This window comes from Salvelinus alpinus, chromosome 11 (genome assembly GCF_045679555.1).
Source record: "Salvelinus alpinus chromosome 11, SLU_Salpinus.1, whole genome shotgun sequence".
Classification (NCBI taxonomy): domain Eukaryota; kingdom Metazoa; phylum Chordata; class Actinopteri; order Salmoniformes; family Salmonidae; genus Salvelinus; species Salvelinus alpinus.
In genome coordinates this window covers 9,888,205-9,914,129 of record NC_092096.1, presented here as the reverse complement: position 1 = coordinate 9,914,129, position 25,925 = coordinate 9,888,205, and the positions used below count along the sequence as shown (strand labels likewise).

Sequence of the window (25,925 nt, the reverse complement as noted above, 5' to 3'; positions counted from 1 at the left end):
CTCCAATCTGATAGGCTGTCACCTCCATAACACATTATTAAAAATGCTCAAAATGGAACCCCTCCCATCACAACAAGGTTCTGGCTCCAACATTTACACAGGGGTCCCTCGAAGACCTTTTTCAGAGGTTCCAGGTTTAACTGGAAAGGTTCGGCCTGTGTGGCAACCCAAAAGGTTCTTCCAGGCACTTGTCCTGTAGACGAGCAGGATGGATATAGTTGTATACCTGCAGAACACACTGATCACCCACCCATGTTATTGTAAGATATTATAGACGCACAGACAAACAGGAAAGACAACTGACCGTTCTTCCTCTCTACAGCTGGTGGAGTGCCCAACTAGACCAACATGGACCAAGACAACCATCAGGAAGATGGAGAACACATTTAAGAAGGTGAATATGACTTATCCAACCCTCTTACACATCTCATCACGGTGCTTTATGGCAAAGGCACACAGCTCAAAACAAAACTCATCTCTAGATCTAATTGTCCTGTTTTAATGATTTCTCAACTGTTGACATTTACCTGAGATTGAACTCTTATCTACACCTATGTGCATTTACAATCAGTTCCATCCCTTGTGACCATAGTATCCAATCAGTTCCATCCTCTATGACTATAGTATCCAATCAGTTCCATCCTCTATGACTATAGTATCCAATCAGTTCCATCCTCTATGACTATAGTATCCAATCAGTTACATCCTCTATGACTATAGTATCCAATCAGTTACATCCTCTATGACTATAGTATCCAATCAGTTACATCCTCTATGACTATAGTATCCAATCAGTTCCATCCTCTATGACTATAGTATCCAATCAGTTCCATCCTCTATGACTATAGTATCCAATCAGTTACATCCTCTATGACTATAGTATCCAATCAGTTACATCTTCTATATCTATAGTATCCAATCAGTTACATCTTCTATATCTATAGTATCCAATCAGTTCCATCCTCTATAACTATAGTATCCAATCAGTTACATCCTCTATGACTATAGTATCAAATCAGTTACATCCTCTATGACTATAGTATCCAATCAGTTACATCCTCTATGACTATAGTATCCAATCAGTTACATCCCCTATGACTATAGTATCCAATCAGTTACATCCTCTATGACTATAGTATCCAATCAGTTACATCCTTTATGACTATAGCATCCAATCAGTTCCATCCTCTATGACTATAGTATCCAATCAGTTACATCCTTTATGACTATAGTATCCAATCAGTTCCATCCTCTATGACTATAGTATCCAATCAGTTCCATCCTCTATGACTATAGTATCCAATCAGTTCCATCCTCTATGACTATAGTATCCAATCAGTTCCATCCTCTATGACTATAGTATCCAATCAGTTCCATCCTCTATAACTATAGTATCCAATCAGTTCCATCCTCTATGGCTATAGTATCCAATCAGTTCCATCCTCTATGACTATAGTATCCAATCAGTTACATCCTTTATAACTATAGTATCCAATCAGTTCCATCCTCTATGACTATAGTATCCAATCAGTTCCATCCTCTATAACTATAGTATCCAATCAGTTCCATCCTCTATAACTATAGTATCCAATCAGTTCCATCCTCTGTGACTATAGTATCCAATCAGTTCTATCCTCTATGACTATAGTATCCAATCAGTTACATCCTCTATGACTATAGTATCCAATCAGTTCCATCCTCTATGACTATAGTATCCAATCAGTTCCATCCTCTATGACTATAGTATCCAATCAGTTACATCCTCTATGACTATAGTATCCAATCAGTTCCATCCTTTATGACTATAGTATCCAATCAGTATCCAATCAGTTCCATCCTCTATGACTATAGTATCCAATCAGTTCCATCCTCTATGACTATAGTATCCAATCAGTTCCATCCTCTATGACTATAGTATCCAATCAGTTCCATCCTTTATGACTATAGTATCCAATCAGTATCCAATCAGTTCCATCCTCTATAACTATAGTATCCAATCAGTATCCAATCAGTTCCAATCAGTATCCAATCAGTTCCATCCTTTATGACTATAGTATCCAATCAGTTCCATCCTCTATGACTATAGTATCCAATCAGTTCCATCCTCTATGACTATAGTATCCAATCAGTTCCATCCTCTATGACTATAGTATCCAATCAGTTCCATCCTCTATGGCTATAGTATCCAATCAGTTACATCCTCTATGACTATAGTATCCAATCAGTTCCATCCTCTATGACTATAGTATCCAATCAGTTCCATCCTCTATGACTATAGTATCCAATCAGTTCCATCCTCTATGACTATAGTATCCAATCAGTTCCATCCTCTATAACTATAGTATCCAATCAGTTACATCCTCTATGACTATAGTATCCAATCAGTTCCATCCTCTATAACTATAGTATCCAATCAGTTCCATCCTCTATAACTATAGTATCCAATCAGTTACATCCTCTATGACTATAGTATCCAATCAGTTCCATCCCCTATGACTATAGTATCCAATCAGTTCCATCCTCTATGACTATAGTATCCAATCAGTTACATCCTCTATGACTATAGTATCCAATCAGTTCAAATCCTCTATGACTATAGTATCCAATCAGTTACATCCCCTATGACTATAGTATCCAATCAGTTCCATCCTCTATGACTATAGTATCCAATCAGTTCAAATCCTCTATGACTATAGTATCTGTCACGTTCCTGACCTGTTTTCTGTTTAGTTTTGTGTGTTAGTTGGTCAGGACGTGAGTTTGGGTGGGCATTCTATGTTATCTGTTTCTATGTTGGTTTAGGGTTGCCTGGTATGGCTCTCAATTGGAGGCAGGTGTTTGGCGTTCCTCTAATTGAGAGTCATATTTAGGTAGGCTGTTCACAGTGTTTGTTTGTGGGTGGTTGTCTCCTGTGTCTGTGTCGATGTTTGCACCATACGGGACTGTTTACGGTTTGTTCATTTCATGTAGTCTGTTCCTGTTCATTTCGTTCTTCACGTTGTATGTAAGTTCGTTGTTCAGGTCTGTCTACTTTCGTTTTGTTATTTTGTATCATTTTCAAGTATAGTTCGTTTTCGTGTTTGTTCGTTTTGTTTATTTAATAAATCATTCATGTCATTTCAACGCGCTGCACCTTGGTTCAATCCCTGCTCCTCCTCTTCGGATGAAGAGGAGGAGGACCGCCGTTACAGAACCACCCACCAATCCAGAGCCAAGCAGCGTAATTTGGAGCAACGGGCAAGTATACAGGACTTGTGGAGTTGGGAGCAAATATTTAACGGAGAAGGACCATGGGCTAAAGTAAATCACCGTCCATGGGAACGGCTGGAGGCAGCTCGGAGAGCGGAGGAAAATAGAGAGAGGAACCGGCGTTATGAGGGGACGCGTCTTGCACGGAAGCCCGAAAAGCCCGTGAGTAACTCCCAAAAATTTCTTGGGGGGGGGCTAAGGGGTAGTGGGCCTAGGGCAGGTAGGAGACCTGCGCCCACTTCCCAGGCTAACCGTGGAGAGCGGGAGTACGGGCAGACACCGTGTTACGCAGTAGAGCGCACGGTGTCTCCTGTAAGTGTGCATAGCCCGGTGCGGGTTATTCCACCTCCCCGCACTGGTAGGGCTAGATTGGGCATTGAGCCAGGTGTCATGAGGCCGGCTCAACGCGTCTGGTCTCCAGTGCGTCTCCTCGGGCCGGCATACATGGCACCTGCCTTACGCATGGTTTCCCCGGTTCGCCTACACAGCCCGGTGCGGGTTATTCCACCTCCCCGCACTGGGCGGGCGACCGGGAGCATTCAACCAGGTAAGGTTGGGCAGGCTCAATGCTCAAGAGAGCCAGTACGCCTGCACGGTCCGGTATTTCCGGTGCCACCTCCCCGCCCCAGCCTAGTACCTACAGTGCCTACACTACGCACTAGGCTACCAGGGCATTTCCAGAGCCCTGTTCCTCCTCCACGCACTCTCCCTATAGTGCGTGTATCCAGTTCGGTGCCTCCAGTTCCGGCCCCACGCACTAAGCCACCTGTGCGTCTCCTAAGTCCTGTACACACTGTCACTTCTCCCCGTACTAGTCCTGAGGTGCGTGCCCTCAGCCCGGTGCCACCAGTGCCGGTACCACGCACCAGGTATAGAGTACGCTTTGAGAGTCCAGTGTGCCCTGTCCCTGCTCCCCGCACTAGTATGAAGGTGCGTGTCCTTAGCCCGGTGCCTCCAGTTCCGGCACCACGCACCAGGTCTACAGTGCGCCTTATCCGGCCAGAGCCATCCGTCTACCCAGCGCCATCTGAGCCATCCGTCTCCCCAGCGCCATCTGAGCCATCCGTCTCCCCAGCGCCATCTGAGCCATCCGTCTCCCCAGCGCCATCTGAGCCATCCGTCTCCCCAGCGCCATCTGAGCCATCCGTCTCCCCAGCGCCATCTGAGCCATCCGTCTCCCCAGCGCCGTCTGAGCCGCCCGTCTGCAATGAGCCTGCAAAGCCGCCCGTCTGCCATGAGCCTGCAAAGCCGCCCGTCTGCCATGAGCCTACAGAGCCGCCCGCCAGACAGGAGCCGCTAGAGCCGCCCGCCAGACAGGAGCCGCTAGAGCCGTCCGTCAGACAGGGTCTGCCAGAGCCGCCAACCAGACAGGATCTGCCAGAGCCGCCAACCAGACAGGATCTGCCAGAGCCGCCAGCCAGACAGGATCTGCCAGAGCCGCCAGCCAGACAGGATCTGCCAGAGCCGCCAGCCAGACAGGATCTGCCAGAGCCGCCAGCGAGCCATGAGCAGCCAGAGCCGTCAGCGAGCCATGAGCAGCCAGAGCCGTCAGCGAGCCATGAGCAGCCAGAGCCGTCAGAGAGCCATGAGCAGCCAGAGCCGTCAGCCAGCCATGAGCGTCCAGAGCCGTCAGCCAGCCATGAGCGTCCAGAGCCGTCAGCCTGCCATGAGCGTCCAGAGCCGTCAGCCTGCCATGAGCGTCCAGAGCCGTCAGCCTGCCATGAGCGTCCAGAGCCGTCAGCCTGCCATGAGCGTCCAGAGCCGTCAGCCTGCCATGAGCGTCCAGAGCCGTCAGCCTGCCATGAGCGTCCAGAGCCGTCAGTCAGCCATGAGCTGTCCCTCAGCCAGAAGCGGCTAGTAATTCAGAACTGCCCCTCAGTCCAGAGCTGTCTCTCTGTCCGGAGCTGCCCTTCAGTCCGGAGTTGCCCCTCTATCCTGAGCTACCTCTTTATCCTGAGCTACCTCTCTCTCCTAAGCTATCCCTCTGTCCTGAGCTATCCCTATGTCCTGAGCTATCCCTATGTCCTGAGCTACCTTGTCCCAGAGTTGTCCTTGATTCTGGTGTTGCCCCTAAATTTAGGTGGGGTTATTTGGAGGGTGGTCATTGTGGGGAGGATACGGAAGCGGGGATTGATTATGGTGGGGTGGGAACCACGCCCGGAGCCTAAGCCACCACCGTGGTCAGATGCCCACCCAGACCCTCCCCTGGACTTTTTGGTGATGCGTTCGGAGTACGCATCTTGAGGGGGGGGTTATGTCACGTTCCTGACCTGTTTTCTGTTTAGTTTTGTGTGTTAGTTGGTCAGGACGTGAGTTTGGGTGGGCATTCTATGTTATCTGTTTCTATGTTGGTTTAGGGTTGCCTGGTATGGCTCTCAATTGGAGGCAGGTGTTTGGCGTTCCTCTAATTGAGAGTCATATTTAGGTAGGCTGTTCACAGTGTTTGTTTGTGGGTGGTTGTCTCCTGTGTCTGTGTCGATGTTTGCACCATACGGGACTGTTTACGGTTTGTTCATTTCATGTAGTCTGTTCCTGTTCATTTCGTTCTTCACGTTGTATGTAAGTTCGTTGTTCAGGTCTGTCTACTTTCGTTTTGTTATTTTGTATCATTTTCAAGTATAGTTCGTTTTCGTGTTTGTTCGTTTTGTTTATTTAATAAATCATTCATGTCATTTCAACGCGCTGCACCTTGGTTCAATCCCTGCTCCTCCTCTTCGGATGAAGAGGAGGAGGACCGCCGTTACAGTATCCAATCAGTTACATCCTCTATGACTATAGTATCCAATCAGTTCAAATACTCTATGACTATAGTATCCAATCAGTTACATCCTCTATGACTATAGTATCCAATCAGTTACTTCCTCTATGACTATAGTATCCAATCAGTTCCATCCTCTATGACTATAGTATCCAATCAGTTCCATCCTCTATGACTATAGTGTCCAATCAGTTACATCCTCTATGACTATAGTATCCAATCAGTTCCATCCTCTATGACTATAGTATCCAATCAGTTACATCCTCTATGACTATAGTATCCAATCAGTTCCATCCTCTATAACTATAGTATCCAATCAGTTCCATCCTCTATGACTATAGTATCCAATCAGTTCCATCCTCTATGACTATAGTATCCAATCAGTTACATCCTCTATGACTATAGTATCCAATCAGTTCCATCCTCTATGACTATAGTATCCAATCAGTTCCATCCTCTATGACTATAGTATCCAATCAGTTCCATCCTCTATGACTATAGTATCCAATCAGTTCCATCCTCTATGACTATAGTATCCAACCAGTTCCATCCTCTATGACTATAGTATCCAATCAGTTCTATCCTCTATGACTTTAGTATCCAATCAGTTCCATCCTCTATGACTATAGTATCCAATCAGTTCCATCCTCTATGACTATAGTATCCAATCAGTTCCATCCTCTATGACTATAGTATCCAATCAGTTCCATCCTCTATGACTATAGTATCCAATCAGTTACATCCTCTATAACTATAGTATCCAATCAGCTCCATCCTCTATAACTATAGTATCCAATCAGTTACATCCTCTATGACTATAGTATCCAATCAGTTATATCCTCTATGACTATAGTATCCAATCAGTTCCATCCTCTATGACTATAGTATCCAATCAGTTCCATCCTCTATGGCTATAGTATCCAATCAGTTCCATCCTCTATGACTATAGTATCCAATCAGTTCCATCCTCTATGACTATAGTATCCAATCAGTTCCATCCTCTATGACTATAGTATCCAATCAGTTCCATCCTCTATAACTATAGTATCCAATCAGTTAGATCCTCTATGACTATAGTATCCAATCAGTTCCATCCTCTATAACTATAGTATCCAATCAGTTCCATCCTCTATAACTATAGTATCCAATCAGTTACATCCTCTATGACTATAGTATCCAATCAGTTCCATCCCCTATGACTATAGTATCCAATCAGTTCCATCCTCTATGACTATAGTATCCAATCAGTTACATCCTCTATGACTATAGTATCCAATCAGTTCAAATCCTCTATGACTATAGTATCCAATCAGTTACATCCCCTATGACTATAGTATCCAATCAGTTCCATCCTCTATGACTATAGTATCCAATCAGTTCAAATCCTCTATGACTATAGTATCCAATCAGTTACATCCTCTATGACTATAGTATCCAATCAGTTCAAATACTCTATGACTATAGTATCCAATCAGTTACATCCTCTATGACTATAGTATCCAATCAGTTACTTCCTCTATGACTATAGTATCCAATCAGTTCCATCCTCTATGACTATAGTATCCAATCAGTTCCATCCTCTATGACTATAGTGTCCAATCAGTTACATCCTCTATGACTATAGTATCCAATCAGTTCCATCCTCTATGACTATAGTATCCAATCAGTTACATCCTCTATGACTATAGTATCCAATCAGTTCCATCCTCTATAACTATAGTATCCAATCAGTTCCATCCTCTATGACTATAGTATCCAATCAGTTCCATCCTCTATGACTATAGTATCCAATCAGTTACATCCTCTATGACTATAGTATCCAATCAGTTCCATCCTCTATGACTATAGTATCCAATCAGTTCCATCCTCTATGACTATAGTATCCAATCAGTTCCATCCTCTATGACTATAGTATCCAATCAGTTCCATCCTCTATGACTATAGTATCCAATCAGTTCCATCCTCTATGACTATAGTATCCAATCAGTTCTATCCTCTATGACTTTAGTATCCAATCAGTTCCATCCTCTATGACTATAGTATCCAATCAGTTCCATCCTCTATGACTATAGTATCCAATCAGTTCCATCCTCTATGACTATAGTATCCAATCAGTTCCATCCTCTATGACTATAGTATCCAATCAGTTACATCCTCTATAACTATAGTATCCAATCAGCTCCATCCTCTATAACTATAGTATCCAATCAGTTACATCCTCTATGACTATAGTATCCAATCAGTTATATCCTCTATGACTATAGTATCCAATCAGTTCCATCCTCTATGACTATAGTATCCAATCAGTTCCATCCTCTATGGCTATAGTATCCAATCAGTTCCATCCTCTATGACTATAGTATCCAATCAGTTCCATCCTCTATGACTATAGTATCCAATCAGTTCCATCCTCTATAACTATAGTATCCAATAGTAGAGTGTGTTTATGATTTGTTGTTAATCATTCATTCCCTCTTTTGGCAGCTGGACACCAACGGGACTTACAAGGCCATCGGAGAGTTCAAGACCGTCCTCCTGTGGATCAGTGACATGAGAGAGAGAAAGGAAAGGTCAATGGATAAATGCCAGTAGTCTTCCACCCACCAACCCACCCTTAAGTAGGCAAGTCAGTTAAGAACAAATTCTTATTTTCAATGACGGCCTAGGAACAGTGGGTTAACTGCCTTGTTCAGGGGCAGAACAACAGGTTTATACCTTGTCAGCTCTGGGATTCAATCTAGCAACCATTCGGTTACTGGCCCAACGCTCTGACCACTAGGTTACCTGCTGGTTACTGGCCCAACGCTCTAACCACTAGGTTACCTGCTGGTTACTGGCCCAACGCTCTGACCACTAGGCTACCTGCTGGTTACTGGCCCAACGCTCTGACCACTAGGTTACCTGCTGGTTACTGGCCCAACGCTCTGACCACTAGGCTACCTGCTGGTTACTGGCCCAACGCTCTGACCACTAGGTTACCTGCTGGTTACTGGCCCAACGCTGTGACCACTAGGTTACCTGCTGGTTACTGGCCCAACGCTCTGACCACTAGGTTACCTGCTGGTTACTGGCCCAAAGCTCTGACCACTAGGTTACCTGCTGGTTACTGGCCCAACGCTCTGACCACTAGGTTACCTGCTGGTTACTGGCCCAACCCTCTGACCACTAGGTTACCTGCTGGTTACTGGCCCAACGCTCTAACCACTAGGTTACCTGCTGGTTACTGGCCCAACGCTCTGACCACTAGGTTACCTGCTGGTTACTGGCCCAACGCTCTGACCACCTGGTTACCTGCTGGTTACTGGCCCAACGCCCTGACCACTAGGTTACCTGCTGGTTACTGGCCCAACGCTCTGACCACTAGGCTACCTGCTGGTTACTGGCCCAATGCTCTGACCACTAGGTTACCTGCTGGTTACTGGTCCAACGCTCTGACCACTAGGTTACCTGCTGGTTACTGGCCCAACGCTCTGACCACTAGGCTACCTGCTGGTTACTGGCCCAACGCTCTGACCACTAGGTTACCTGCTGGTTACTGGCCCAATGCTCTGACCACTAGGCTTCCTGCCGTCCAGGTTCAATCAAAGCCCCACCATAGTAATGTTTTGATGCAGTATCTTTGCATACAAACGACTGGATGGAAAACATAGTGAGTGGAGTATCTCCATTGAAAGCCCCCTTTAGTCCAGGTCTAGTCTTCATCTAGTCCTTACAATAGATACATCTCTCCTATGTCAAGAACAATGCAATTGCGAAAGCTTTGAATCATATCTACTCAATGTAGGATTTTAGCAGTATTTTAGTATTTAAATAGGAAAAGTCTATTTTCTTAATAAATGTTTTTTTTCAATTATATTTACTTAGGTTAATATTTATTGTTTTATATAATATTATTTTATTGTTATTATTTTTCATATAAATGAGGATGTTATTGTCTGTGACAGGTGAACACAGTTGTGTTCAAAATTATACTTTTTAGAATCACTTTTGTCTTTACACGTCATATTTAATGTATTGTTTAAGTGAATGTTTTTTATACCAAATATCTGTCTTCCTTTTGATTATCAAAATAAAATACAGTTTGTATTTCTAAAATGAGGAGTTTTCTGAATCCCGTGAATTTCAGGAGGGAATCAGGAAGGAACGAGGAGCGCTTACATTTCAAACATGTGACTTGCGACAAATCGCAGTGCTTAATTTGAGCCTCTCAGTTTTGGAATGTTTGTTTCCGGAACCGGACCCGTTTGTTGCACGAATCATTTTTATTCACTTTTTGAAATGTAAACAATCTAAGAAAAGCGATCAATTTTTTTTTGACTATTTGTTAATTATCCTGCCCCCACAAAAAAACGTGTGAAAAAGTAGATTTTCAGACCTAATAATCTATGAGTTGATTCTGGTTGGATTTGATAAAAATTGTAACCTATGTTTGAGACAAACGCGTGGCTGTCTGAACATTGCGCCAGTATCTCTCACATAACTAGAAGGAGATTCCTTTTCTCTGATCTCTCTCCCTCTCTGCTCTGGTAGACATGAACCTGCAACTCTCATCTCTCCAGCGTTGCACTTCATCATTTAATTCCTTATTGAATCGCGCAAAGGGTTCTGAGGGAACTGCAGCACCTCTGATAAATTAAATTACATTTGCCAAAGTTAAAGAATTACTGCTGTCTGTTAGACATAAATTAAATCATTCAGAATAGGCTACTACACCACGAGAAGGCCTATAATTTAGCCACAGAGGATAAATATATATATATTTTTAAATAGCTGTGAATTGTAGCCCAATAACAATGACCTCTACAGTCGGGAACGCGCAGCAAATCTGTCACGCTTCGAAGACACCAACAGTGAGATTTCGCTAAATAGAACGCAGCTTCATCTGGAAATGTATGGAACAACAGTTCAACAATCACCTTCTGATACCATTTCTGTCAAGCCGTCAACGCATTCAGTTTGACGCATACGTTCGATAAATCCAACGAATGCACCACACTGAACGCTCGGCAACTGTCTCTGCAACGCAATGCTGCAAGGCAAACGCAGCGTTTGATTGGAAATTAATGTAATTCTGGTGATTGGATAAGTAATATTCACCTTCTTAAATGTGTAAAATGACATAGAATTGCATGAAATGCGTTGATAACAGGTCAAATTTTTTCTGGATCCTTGGCTACTAAAAATGTTCCCCACGTGTACAACTTCAGTAAGAGCCTCAACTCTTCTGTTCTTTGTCACTACCTAAATACAACGATATGCAGATGCTTTATTTTAAAGGAGATGTTTATTTCTCATGAGTTCCGCTACCTCAGAACTCCCCAGGTCACCCTCCCTCTCGTTCTCACTTGTTGTCCCGTCACCTCCCGATTTACACATTAACCACCGGACAAATCCAATCACTCATGAACCCAATACTATGTGAGAAACAGCCGTTTGTGACGTGTAAACCAATCCATTCCACCCATCACTGCATATTGTGATTTTAATAGGTAATCAGCATTGTCTTGAAGTAGGCACCCTATGTCCTTTATAGCACAAAGTAGTGGACTCAAACTAGTGGTCGAAGTAGTGCACTCTGTAGGGTATAAGGTGCCATTTGTAATGTATCCTGTGAGAAAGTAGTGCTCAGATTTCAGCCTTGTGAATCTACTGGTCTTCAACCATGTGGAACTACAAGGTGTCTCATTTGCTTGGATTGACTCCCCCTAGTGGTATTATGTTATAACTCACATCTGATTTGAAATGTGGAGGGAGAGAAAGAAAGACAGAGGAAGAAAGAGAGAATGAGGGAGAGAGAGAGTGCGGGAGGGACAGAGAGTGTGAGAGAGAGAGTGAGGGAGAGAGAGAGGGACCGAGAGGGACCGAGAGAGAGAGAGAGAGAGAGACTAACTTGTGTGCTTTAACCATTTGTACATTGTTACAACACTGCATATATATAATATGACATTTGTAATGTCTTTATTGTTTTGAAACTTCTGTATGTGTAATGTTTACTGTTCATTTTTATTGTTTATTTGACTTTTGTATATTACCTACCTCACTTGCTTTGGCAATGTTAACACATGTTTCCCATGCCAATAAAGCCCCTTGAATTGAATTGAATTGAATTGAGAGAGAGAGAGAGAGAGAGAGAGAGAGAGAGAGAGAGAGAGAGAGAGAGAGAGAGAGAGAGAGAGAGAGAGAGAGAGAGAGAGAGAGAGAGAGAGGGAGAGAGGGAGAGAGAGAGAGAGAGAGAGAGAGAGAGAGAGAGAGAGAGAGAGAGAGAGAGAGAGAGAGAGAGAGAGAGAGAGAGAGAGAGAGAGAAATAAGACCAGATTAAAGAAGAACAGTAGATTACTGTAATTGTGTTGCTGTATGAAATATAGAAGCCATTTCCACCACATACAGTAATAGATACGTAAGTCATGTCATGGAGCCATTCTATAAATTATCCTACATAGTAATCTGCAGCTCTCCTCTGAGGAGACAGCACATGCTTAGTTAATAGTTACTGTATAAAATGTCTTAGAAACGGAGTATTGCTGAGGACCTGAGCTCCTCCATCCCACTCACTACTGTCTGCCTGTGTGGCTCAGCTTGAGTTCCTGGAAGGGGTCTGCCTCTGACACGACCATGCCGATATCAGACCACAAAACAACCCATTTTTCTCAGACCACAACCCTTGTTTCGGTGGGCTGCCTGAGATCAACTAGCATGCTACTGCTACTGTTCTGGAGCAATAACTCAATAACTGACAGGACAATATCATACCTACAGGACTGTAGTGACAGGACAATATCATACCTACAGGACTGTAGTGACAGGACAATATCATACCTACAGGACTGACAGGACAATATCATACCTACAGGACTGTAGTGACAGGACAATATCATACCTACAGGACTGTAGTGACAGGACAATATCATACCTACAGGACTGTAGTGACAGGACAATATCATACCTACAGGACTGTAGTGACAGGACAATATCATACCTACAGAACTGACAGGACAATATCATACCTACAGGACTGACAGGACAATATCATACCTACAGGACTGTAGTGACAGGACAATATCATACCTACAGGACTGACAGGACAATATCATACCTACAGGACTGACAGGACAATATCATACCTACAGGCCTGTAGTGGCAGGACAATATCATACCTACAGGACTGACAGGACAATATCATACCTACAGGACTGACAGGACAATATCATACCCACAGGACTGTAGTGACAGGACAATATCATACCTACAGGACTGTAGTGACAGGACAATATCAGGACTGACAGGACAATATCATACCTACAGGACTGTAGTGACAGGACAATATCATACCTACAGGACTGACAGGACAATATCATACCTACAGGACAATATCATACCTACAGGACTGTAGTGACAGGACAATATCAGGACTGACAGGACAATATCATACCTACAGGACTGTAGTGACAGGACAATATCATACCTACAGGACTGACAGGACAATATCATACCTACAGGACTGTAGTGACAGGACAATATCATACCTACAGGACTGTAGTGACAGGACAATATCATACCTACAGGACTGTAGTGACAGGACAATATCATACCTACAGGACTGTAGTGACAGGACAATATCATACCTACAGGACTGACAGGACAATATCATACCTACAGGACTGACAGGACAATATCATACCTACAGGACTGTAGTGACAGGACAATATCATACCTACAGGACTGACAGGACAATATCATACCTACAGGCCTGTAGTGGCAGGACAATATCATACCTACAGGACTGACAGGACAATATCATACCTACAGGACTGACAGGACAATATCATACCCACAGGACTGTAGTGACAGGACAATATCATACCTACAGGACTGTAGTGACAGGACAATATCATACCTACAGGACTGACAGGACAATATCATACCTACAGGACTGACAGGACAATATCATACCTACAGGACTGTAGTGACAGGACAATATCATACCTACAGGACTGACAGGACACTATCATACCTACAGGACTGACAGGACAATATCATACCTACAGGAATGACAGGACAATATCATACCTACAGGACTGACAGGACAATATCATACCTACAGGACTGACAGGACACTATCATACCTACAGGACTGACAGGACAATATCATACCTACAGGACTGTAGTGACAGGACAATATCATACCTACAGGACTGACAGGACAATATCATACCTACAGGACTGACAGGACAATATCATACCTACAGGACTGACAGGACAATATCATACCTACAGGACTGTAGTGACAGGACAATATCATACCTACAGGACTGACAGGACAATATCATACCTACAGGACTGTAGTGACAGGACAATATCATACCTACAGGAATAACAGGACAATATCATACCTACAGGACTGACAGGACAATATCATACCTACAGGACTGTAGTGACAGGACAATATCATACCTACAGGACTGTAGTGACAGGACAATATCATACCTACAGGACTGTAGTGACAGGACAATATCATACCTACAGGACTGACAGGACAATAACATACCTACAGGACTGACAGGACAATATCATACCTACAGGACTGACAGGACAATATCATACCTACAGGACTGTAGTGACAGGACAATATCATACCTACAGGACTGACAGGACAATATCATACCTACAGGACTGACAGGACAATATCATACCTACAGGACTGACAGGACAATATCATACCTACAGGACTGTACTGACAGAACAATAAACAAACTACATGCACAGCTGAAGCCTGCCACTGGTATCCTGCCACTGGTATCCTGCCACTGGTTGCCTGCCACTGGTATCATGCCACTGGTATCTTGCCACTGGTATCCTGCCACTGGTATCTTGCCACTGGTATCCTGCCACTGGTATCTTGCCACTGGTATCCTGCCACTGGTATCTTGCCACTGGTATCCTGCCACTGGTATCCTGCCACTGGTTGCCTGTCACTGGTTGCCTGCCACTGGTATCCTGCCACTGGTGTCCTGCCACTGGTATCCTACCACTGGTATCCTACCACTGTTTGCCTGCCACTGGTAGCCTGCCACTGGTTGCCTGCCACTGGTTGCCTGCCACTGGCTGCCTGCCACTGGTTGCCTGCCACTGGTATCCTGCCACTGGTATCCTGCCACTGGTTACCTGCCACTGGTATCCTGCTACTGGTATCCTGCCACTGGTATCCTGCCACTGGTTACCTGCCACTGGTATCCTGCTACTGGTATCCTGCCACTGGTTCTCTGCCACTGGTAGCCTGCCTGCACTGTCTGAGCATCATTCTGTTAGACACAGTCAGACAGCAGCAAACCACAGACTGCTTTACTGAAAAACTCTCCACCAACACGTATGTCACTTTGTCAGCCTCAGAGTCTATAGGAAACATTTCTCCTTCTCTCAGAACTGACTGACTGGAGGAAACAGTTCTCCTTCTATAATCAGTGACTGACTGACTGGAAGACAGGCCCTATGTGGGTATCAGTTACATCAGCAGTATGATGACAAGTAATCCCCTTTGTGGTTGGACAGAAATAACTTGTATCTCTCTCTGTCAGTTGATCATTTAACCCTTCGTTAAGAGTTGATCAAATCCATCCCAATTAACATTTTGACAAACCATTTTGGATAACAACATTGATTGACAACATTAATAAAGTATTGCTATTCCATTGTTTTCTATTATTCTATGATACAAATATTGTATTTCATTTAATCTATAAGATAAAGATAAGATAACAAAGATAAGATAACATGAAGATAAGACAAATATAACGATAACATAGGATAAAGGTGAAGATAAGATAACATAAAGATAAGATAACATGAAGATAAGACAAATATAAAGATAACATAGGATATAGGTGAAGATAAGATAACATAAGATAAGATAACATAAAGATAAGACAACATAAAGATAAGATAACATAAGATAAAGGTGAAGATAAGATAACATAAGATAACATAAAGATAAGATAACATAAAGATAAGACAAATATAAAGATAACATAGGATATAGGTGAAGATAAGATAACATAAGATAAGATAACATAAAGATAAGACAACATAAAGATAAGATAAGATAAAGGTGAAGATAAGATAACATAAGATAACATAAAGATAAGATAACATAAAGATAAGATAACAAGATAAAGGTGAAGATAAGATAACATAAGATAAGATAACATAAAGATAAGACAACATAAAGATAAGATAACATAAGATAAAGCTGAAGATAAGATTACATAACATGACATAAAGAATAGATTAGATAAAGATAAGATAAGATGACATGACATAAAGAATAGATTAGATTAGATAAAGATAAGAGATATACTTTCATTTTGGTAGAAATAACTGTGTGTTACACAGCATCACACTTCCTGTGGGGAATTCAGGAAGTGTAGCAGCCACAGAGACACGTTTACCTTGGTAAGACAATTCACTGTGGTTTGGAAATAACTTTGCTGCTTGACACCTTCAATTTCTAGTAATGCTTACAGTGTGAAAACTCAGACTTTGCATGTATCCCAAATCACATCATATATATAGCTCACTACTTTTGACCAGGACCCATAGGATAGTACACTATGTAGGAGATAGGGTGCCATTTGACCAGGACCCATAAGGTAGTGCACTATGTAGGGAATAGGTAGCCATAGGCCAGGGCCCAAAGGGTAGTGCACTATGTAGGGGATAGGGTGCCATTTGACCAGGACCCATAGGGTAGTGCACTATGTAGGGTGCAATATTGTTGATGCAAATTTGCAATTTTTACAAGAACAACTTTCCTATATATCACACCAACTCAGCCCAGGTTACCTCCTATATATCACACCAACTCTGCCCAGTTTACCTGCTATATATCACACCAACTCAGCCCAGGTTACCTCCTATATATCACACCAACTCAGCCCAGGTTACCTCCTATATATCACACCAACTCAGCCCAGGTTACCTCCTATATATCACACCAACTCAGCCCAGGTTACCTCCTATATATCACACCAACTCAGCCCAGGTTACCTCCTATATATCACACCAACTCAGCCCAGGTTACCTCCTATATATCACACCAACTCAGCCCAGGTTACCTCCTATATATCACACCAACTCAGCCCAGGCTACCTCCTATATATCACACCAACTCAGCCCAGGATACCTCCTATATATCACACCAACTCAGCCCAGGTTACCTCCTATATATCACACCAACTCAGCCCAGGTTACCTCCTATATATCACACCAACTCAGCCCAGGTTACCTCCTATATATCACACCAACTCAGCCCAGGTTACCTCCTATATATCACACCAACTCAGCCCAGGATACCTCCTATATATCACACCAACTCAGCCCAGGTTACCTCCTATATATCACACCAACTCAGCCCAGGTTACCTCCTATATATCACACCAACTCAGCCCAGGTTACCTCCTATATATCACACCAACCCCAGGTTGACTCCTATATATTTTTAAACATTTCGGTCATTTAGCAGACACTTATCCTACAGTAGGGAATACATACATTTTGTTATTTTCCCATACTGGTCTCCCGTGGGAGTCAAACCCACAACTCTGGCTTTGTAAGCACCATGCTTTACTACCTGAGCCACACAGGACACTTGATAAGAAACAGGCCACTTCATATGCTCTTGTATTCCAAGCCCTTCATCATTCACTTTGTTCCACTTTGGCATATGCAGTTCCTCTCTACACGTCCTCCACTGCAGATGCATTGGTCCTGAAAACACTGTTAAGGCTGTTGTCAAAGTTATTTGAGGTAAAAGAGATAAGAGGCTGTTGAACAAGTGGATACGTTCCAAATGGCACCTTATTCCCTATTTAGTGCACTACTTTAGAACAGGGCTCATAGGGGTAGTGTACTACTTTAGACCAGGGTCCATAGGGGTAGTGCACTACTTTAGACCAGGGCCCATAGGGGTAGTGCACTACTTTAGAGCAGGGCCCATAGGGTAGTGCACTACTTTAGAACATGGCCCATAGGGTAGGGCACTACTTTAGAACAGGGCCCATAGGGTAGTGCACTACTTTAGAACAGGGCCCATAGGGGTAGGGCACTACTTTAGAACAGGGCCCATAGGGTAGTGCACTACTTTAGAACAGGGCCCATAGGGTAGTGCATTACTTTAGAACAGGGCCCATAGGGTAGTGCATTACTTTAGAACAGGGCCCATAGGGGTAGGGCACTACTTTAGACCAGGACCCATAGGGTAGTGCACTACTTTAGACCAGGACCCATAGGGGTAGTGCACTACTTTAAACCAGGGCCCATAGGGTAGTGCACTATATAAGGATTAGGGTGCAGCCTTTGAGTGAAAGCAGTGTGTGTACTGAAAGAGGACACTATATAAGGATTACTGAGCGGAATAAGTGAGCGGGGGACAAAAGAGAGAAAAGCTGAGTGTCTTTCTGTGCATCATGGTTGGAACCACAGCTGGTTACTAGTAGTTCCTACTCCACATCATCAGCATTATCTATAGGACTAACCACAGCTGGTTACTAGTAGTTCCTACTCCACATCATCAGCATTATCTATAAGACTAACCACAGCTGGTTACTAGTAGTTCCTACTCCACATCATCAGCATTATCTATAAGACTAACCACAGCTGGTTACTAGTAGTTCCTACACCACATCATCAGCATTATCTATAAGACTAACCACAGCTGGTTACTAGTAGTTCCTACTCCACATCATCAGCATTATCTATAAGACTAACCACAGCTGGTTACTAGTAGTTCCTACTCCACATCATCAGCATTATCTATAGGACTAACCACAGCTGGTTACTAGTAGTTCCTACTCCACATCATCAGCATTATCTATAGGACTAACCACAGCTGGTTACTAGTAGTTCCTACTCCACATCATCAGCATTATCTATAGGACTAACCACAGCTGGTTACTAGTAGTTCCTACTAGACATCATCAGCATTATCTATAGGACTAACCACAGCTGGTTACTAGTAGTTCCTACTCCACATCATCAGCATTATCTATAAGACGAACCACAGCTGTTTACTGGTTACAACAATTGTTTACAGACAGATTATTTCACTTATAATTCACTGGATCACAATTCCAGTGGGTCAGAAGTTTACATACACTAAGTTGACTGTGCCTTTAAACAGCATGGAAATTCCAGAAAATGATGTCATGGCTTTAGAAGCTTCTGATAGGCTAATTGACATAATTTGAGTTAATTGGAGGTGTACCTTTTCCCTTTTCATGGGAAAATCAAAATACCTCATATATAATTCTCTCTACTATTATTCTGACATTTCACATTCTTAAAATAAAGTGGTGATCCTAACTGACCTAAGACAGGGCATTTTTTCTCGGATTAAATGTCAGGAAATGTGAAAAACTGAGGTGTATGTAATCTTCCGACTTCAACTGTATAGCAAACATTGCAGTACATTATATAACATATATAACATAATGTCAGAGCATTTATCATTTTTAATAAAACGTAATTTCTCTTCCATTTTTTCCATTTCAGTCATTTATCAGACACTCTTATCCAGAGAGACTTCCATCAGTGCATTCATATGAAGATAGCTAGGTGACAAAACAGCCTATCACAATCGTAGCAAGTACATTTCCCCTCTACAAAGTAGCCAGTGGTAGCAGGAAAAGACAAGTGCATTAGCTGAGAAGGCAGATTGGCGTGCTAATCAACAACCTCTGACAACAATATCTACACTCTTAGAAAAAAGGGTTCCAACAGGGTTCTTCGGTTCTTTTGAACCCTTTGAGTTCCATGTAGAACCCTTTATACAGAGGGTTCTACATGGAACTCAAAATGGTTCTACCTGGAACCAAATAGGTTTCTCGATACTACCTTTTCTTCTACACGTCACTCACCAAACTGACTCACTCACCTCTCCCCCACCCCCGTAGTGGCCCTTCCAAAGAATCCCTCCAAAATGACCTGATCTGAGGTAGCTGGAGGGGGGGGTATTGAGGAAGAGTCACCCATTTAGGAGCAGAACACCTCTGATTTAATGGAAACCTACCGAGAAGAGGAACCCACAAACCCCAAAACCTCTGTAACCTCTAACCATCATCGTTGTCTCCAGCCAACTCTGCTGCTGCACAGCTCTCTGTCTCACATATAAATAAACCCCAGAGAGACACCAGGCCACCATTACTGACTCACATTGACACTCCATCTACAGACAGGTACAGTCAACAGAGACTCCACAGCTTAACTCTAAAAGGACTCCTTGAAAGACTTCTCAAAGACTTCAAAAGACTTCTCAAAGACTTCAAAGGACTTCTCAAAGACTTCTCAAGGGCATATTTTGATATATTTTGCGAGGCTTTTGTTCTGTGGATTGAAAGAAACGTGAGCCACTGTAACCAGGATAATAATATGAATTCAGCCCTGGATCTTGTTGTGTTAGTATGTTTGGGATTCTGCTCTGTAGTGGTTCTGGGACGCCCCCACCACTCTGGCTCTGAACTTGGGTCCAACTTCGTGTCCGAAAACATGGAGAGAGACATCGACACCCTGAAAGGCCCTTTGGTGAGTTACAATAGAAAGCCTTAAACCTGTTTAAACTGATTTCTCTGGTCCGTGGTCATGGATGTGTCCCAAATACCACCCTATTCAGTATATAGTGCACTACTTTGGCCACATACCACAAACCCCTGAGGTGCCTTCTTGCTATTATAAAGAGGATACCAATGTAATTAGAACCTTAAATAAGTAATTTTTTTGTGATGTAGGGTCTGATATATCATAGCTTTCAGCCAATCAGCATTCAGGGCTCAACCCACCCGGTTCATAATATCTTATAATGCCTAATGCATGTGGTACTATGACAGTCCTGTCCTGTCCTACTGAGAGGTTCCCTTCTCCTGGCCTTCAGCAGATGACAAACAAGAAACTTACAGTCAATTTACAGACGTCTTGGGATTTTATCACTTCTTCATCTGGGTCTCAAAGTTTCATGCAACTGTTCAAAGCCCCCCAAGGGTTAGATGTGGGCTATGATGTCCACAGTTACAGTAGTTCCCACCATAAGAGAGAACCATAGACTACTGTGAGGTTGCCTAATAGGGGGAGGAGATTGAAAGGTGGCCTGAGTAACATAATTTGATTGTGATGGCGAAATCAGTAAATTAAAGGGATGTATTTTCAAAATTCTAAATGTAGACATTTAGAAAAAGACAAGATCTATATGATAAGTTGTTCTTAAAACTCTGTGTGCTAAATGTCAAATGTACTCATTTTGTTCAGAATCTGCTGGACACCAAATTGGTAGGCGAACCTGTCTTCCGGAACCTCATGGTAGAGCTTGATGGCAAGTTTGAGGTAAATATCTCATATTCATTTCCGTTTTTCAACAAATGTTACTGAACTCAAAAAGTTCTGTACATAGTTGGATTATTTCATTTTAAAGCCAACATTATTTGTAGATTCAACCTGCTAGCCCTGCTGTTGTATATTCTACCTGCTGGCCCTATGATTATAGATTCAACCTGCTGGCCCTGCTATTGTAGATTCAACCTGCTGGCCCTATGATTATAGATTCAACCTGCTGGCCCTGTTATTGTGGATTCAACCTGCTAGCCCTGCTATTGTAGATTCAACCTGCTAGCCCTGCTATTGTAGATTCAACCTGCTAGCCCTGCTATTGTAGATTCAACCTGGTAGCCCTATGATTATAGATTCAACCTGCTGGCCCTGCTATTTTAGATTCAACCTGCTGGCCCTGCTATTGTAGATTCAACCTGGTAGCCCTGTCAACCTGCTGTCACATGTACTGAAGACGTACTCATTGTTAATGGTGTGCCTTTTCTCTCTCTTGCTCTCTCTCTCTCTCTCTCTCTCTCTCTCTCTCTCTCTCTCTCTCTCTCTCTCTCTCTCTCTCTCTCTCTCTCTCTCTCTCTCTCTCTCTCTCTCTCTCTCTCTCTCTCTCTCTCTCTCTCTCTCTCTCTCTCTCTCTCTCTCCCTTTGTGGTCTTCTCTCCATTAGAAGCATGAACAGTGGCTGCTCCTGAATGCCACTCTGGATGTGTACCTAAACATCTTCTCCAACATGCTGAAGGAGAACCATCCAGAGGAAGTCAAGCAGGGCCTCAGCAGACTCCGCGGGAAGGTGGAGGATCTGAAGAGGAGCTACTACCAGGACAGAGTGAAGATGAAGATACAGGATCTGAAGGACATTAAGGTCAAGACTAAACTGTTATTCACTTAGTATTAAAAAACTATTGTGTGTGAGATAAAGAGAGAGAGAGAGAGAGAGAGAGAGAGAGAGAGAGAGAGAGAGAGAGAGAGAGAGAGAGAGAGAGAGGGAGAGGGAGAGAGAGAGAGAGAGAGAGAGAAAGAGAGAGAGAGAGAGAGAGAGAGAGAGAGAGAGAGAGAGAGAGAGAGAGAGAGAGAGAGAGAAAAGAGAGAGACAGAGACAGAGACAGAGAGATACAGAGACAGAGAGAGAGAGAGAGACAGAGACAGAGAGAGAGAGAGAGAGAGAGAGACAGAGAGAGAGAGAGAGAGAGAGAGAGAGAGAGAGAGAGAGAGAGAGAGAGACAGACAGTGAGAGAGAGAGAGAGAGAGAGAGAGAGAGATAGAGAGAGTAAATGTGTGCTTGTGTGTCTCATAGTTTTAAAAGTCCATTGTTGTCTGAATGCTGTCTTCCACGTGTGGACACTCCACTGGTCACGTCAAGATGATGACGTCTCTCTAAATGTATGTTGTCACTTCTGTTTAGACCAATGATGCTGTTGTCCAGAGGAAGGCTGTGAACGAGTTCAAAGTGGTCTACCAGAGAGCTTCCCAGCTGGGGACCATTCTCCATCCGAGAGTCAAGAACCCCACACAGGGCTGAGACCAGACAGAACCACCAACTGACTGATTGAAGACAGAGGAGACGACAGACTGTAATACATTAGGAAAGTGTGATGTCATTTCACTACCGGTATCCACTTCAAGCGGAGAAACCTGCAGAAATAAAAACACAACCGAACACCTTCATTAAAGGCATCGGGTAGAAGTAAATTAATCCATATCATTTCATATATTACCTGAAATGGCCGTGTTTTCATGAATTGAATGATATGATCTTAAAGTGCAGTCAAAAACAGGACAAATGGACACCTGAAGAAAGGTAGAAACAGTCACTTTCCCAACGTAAACTTAACAACTGTCTCACAGCTTCCTCACCTACTGGTCACCATGCTTGTTCACGGTGCTATTTATTTAACTTAAACATTATTTAACATATTTATTTTAAATTTAAGTGCAATGTAATTATGTGATGTAATTATTTATTGTAATGAATATTTATCAACTTTGTATGAAGGGAATTTCCATTGGTCCTATAACAGTGGTAATGTTGTACTATTTAATATCATAGTTCACAATCAATGGATCAAATGTACTGTATTTATATCCTGGGAATAAATTCTCCTGAAAATATATCCTGTTACATGTCTTGAGTCTGGTTTTTAAAAATGTGTTTTTTATCCAGTTTCCAATTAGGATTCTATGTTACTGAAGTGCTGTTATTTCTTAGTAGACCTACAGTTTTTCTTACAGTGAGTGATATTTGAGTATTGGGTTCATTTCGTAGTTTTATTTCCCTGATGTGAATTGAATTGTGCTCAGTCACATTATTTCCGATTGCGGTTCTGGAACTGTAAAGATGAGGTCATTCATTGTGTGTTGTCGCAGGATGAGTGTGTTGTAGGAACCTTTATTTCAGATCCCACCATTCCGTTTTGTCACCTGACGTGTTATGGGGTTGCGCGGCCGACCTACGCTGAAACCCCAACCTGTCATCCTTTCTGAGGTGACAGAGTGACACCCTCAACCCTAACCATTTCTCTCTCATGGAAACTGACAAGCATCTATGCACTAGCAACTAGCAACTAGCCTGAATAAGCAAAAGTGGTTCATGAAAATAAACAATTTTCAATAGATAGTTAAATCAAACCACATTCTTTCAACATCAATATTTGTCTGAATGTAATGCCGCTGTCCCCCCTTTGAAAAAGCCTGGGTGTCAATGAAAGATAGCATCAGCATCTACCAGTACTAGCATTAGCAACTATCTGTACTAGCATCAGCATCTATCTGTACTAGCATTAGCAACTAGCAACTAGCATCTAGCAACACAGAAGTCTTCTAAGAAATGCTCTATGACAGTGTTACTCATAAGTGACATGACAGCCCAAGCCCCTTCCTGTTTCACACCACATAGGGCCCCGTCTCTTCTGAGTGCTGATACAGGATGCGTCTCAAATGACACCCTATTCCCTCTATAGTGCACTACCTGGTCAAAAGTAGTGCACTAAATAGGGAATAGGGTGCCATTTTAGGAAGCTAGCACACTGACTGGGGTGAGAGGGAGAGAGAGAGAGAGAGAGAGAGAGAGAGAGAGAGAGAGAGAGAGAGAGAGAGAGAGAGAGAGAGAGAGAGAGAGAGAGAGAGAGAGAGAGAGAGAGAGAGAGAGAGAGAGAGAGAAACAGAGAGAGTTAGAGGGAGAGAGAGAGAAACAGAGAGAGTTAGAGGGAGAGAGAGAGAAAGAGAGAGAGAGACAGAGAGAGAGAGAAAGAGAGAGAGAGAAAGAGAGAGAGATACAGTGAGATAGAGGGAGAGAGAGAGACAATGAGATAGAGGGAGAGAGAGAGACAGAGAGAGAGAGATTACCTTATTATCCAATTACCTTGAATGAGTTACAGGACAAAATAAAAACCCTCCAACCCAAAAAAGGCCTGTGGTGTTGATGGTATCCTTAATGAAATGATCAAATATACAGACAACAAATTCCAATTGGCTATATTAAAACTCTTTAACATCGTCCTTAGCTCTGGCATCTTCCCCAATATTTGGAACCAAGGACTGATCACCCCAATCCACAAAAGTGGAGACAAATTTGACCCCAATAACTACCGTGGAATATGCGTCAACAGTAACCTTGGGAAAATACTCTGCATTATCATTAACAGCAGACTCGTACATTTCCTCAATGAAAACAATGTACTGAGCAAATGTCAAATTGGCTTTTTACCAAATTACCGTACAACAGACCATGTATTCACCCTACACACCCTAATTGACAACCAAACAAACCAAAACAAAGGCAAAGTCTTCTCATGCTTTGTTGATTTCAAAAAAGCCTTCGACTCAATTTGGCATGAGGGTCTGCTATACAAATTGATGGAAAGTGGTGTTGGGGGTAAAACATACGACATCATAAAATCCATGTACACAAACAACAAGTGTGCGGTTAAAATTGGCAAAAAACACACACATTTCTTCACACAGGGTCGTGGGGTGAGACAGGGATGCAGCTTAAGCCCCACCCTCTTCAACATATATATCAACGAATTGGCGCGGGCACTAGAACAGTCTGCAGCACCCGGTCTCACCCTACTAGAATCCGAAGTCAAATGTCTACTGTTTGCTGATGATCTGGTGCTTCTGTCACCAACCAAGGAGGGCCTACAGCAGCACCTAGATCTTCTGCACAGATTCTGTCAGACCTGGGCCCTGACAGTAAATCTCAGTAAGACCAAAATAATGGTGTTCCAAAAAAGGTCCAGTCGCCAGGACCACAAATTCCATCTAGACACCGTTGCCCTAGAGCACACAAAAAACTATACATACCTCGGCCTAAACATCAGCACCACAGGTAGCTTCCACAGAGCTGTGAACGATCTGAGAGACAAGGCAAGAAGGGCATTCTATGCCATCAAAAGGAACATAAATTTCAACATACCAATTAGGATCTGGCTAAAAATACTTGAATCAGTCATAGAGCCCATTGCCCTTTATGGTTGTGAGGTCTGGGGTCCGCTCACCAACCAAGATTTCACAAAATGGGACAAACACCAAATTGAGACTCTGCATGCAGAATTCTGCAA

The 25,925-nt window shown here is 43.0% G+C and overlaps 1 protein-coding gene across 1 annotated transcript; it reads left to right on the top strand.

Annotated features, from left to right (window-relative positions):
- The first annotated feature begins 52 nt into the window (after window positions 1-52).
- LOC139534850 (interferon gamma 1-like) lies at window positions 53-23,008 on the top strand. The gene is made up of 6 exons (XM_071334304.1): window positions 53-148; window positions 8,492-8,552; window positions 20,481-20,578; window positions 21,296-21,370; window positions 22,034-22,228; window positions 22,769-23,008. Exons 1-6 carry the CDS (start codon window positions 53-55, stop codon window positions 22,883-22,885), a joined length of 642 nt encoding a protein of 213 aa, XP_071190405.1. The 3' UTR covers window positions 22,886-23,008.
- The last annotated feature ends 2,917 nt before the right edge of the window (window positions 23,009-25,925 follow it).

Coding starts and splice junctions, on each gene's coding strand:
- LOC139534850 (XM_071334304.1), top strand. CDS start 53: ATGGAACCCCTCCCATCACAACAAGGTTCTGGCTCCAACATTTACACA. Junction 149..8,491: donor TTCCAGGTTTAACTGGAAAG/GTTCGGCCTGTG, acceptor CTCTTTTGGCAG/CTGGACACCAACGGGACTTA. Junction 8,553..20,480: donor GACCGTCCTCCTGTGGATCA/GTGACATGAGAG, acceptor TCTGCTCTGTAG/TGGTTCTGGGACGCCCCCAC.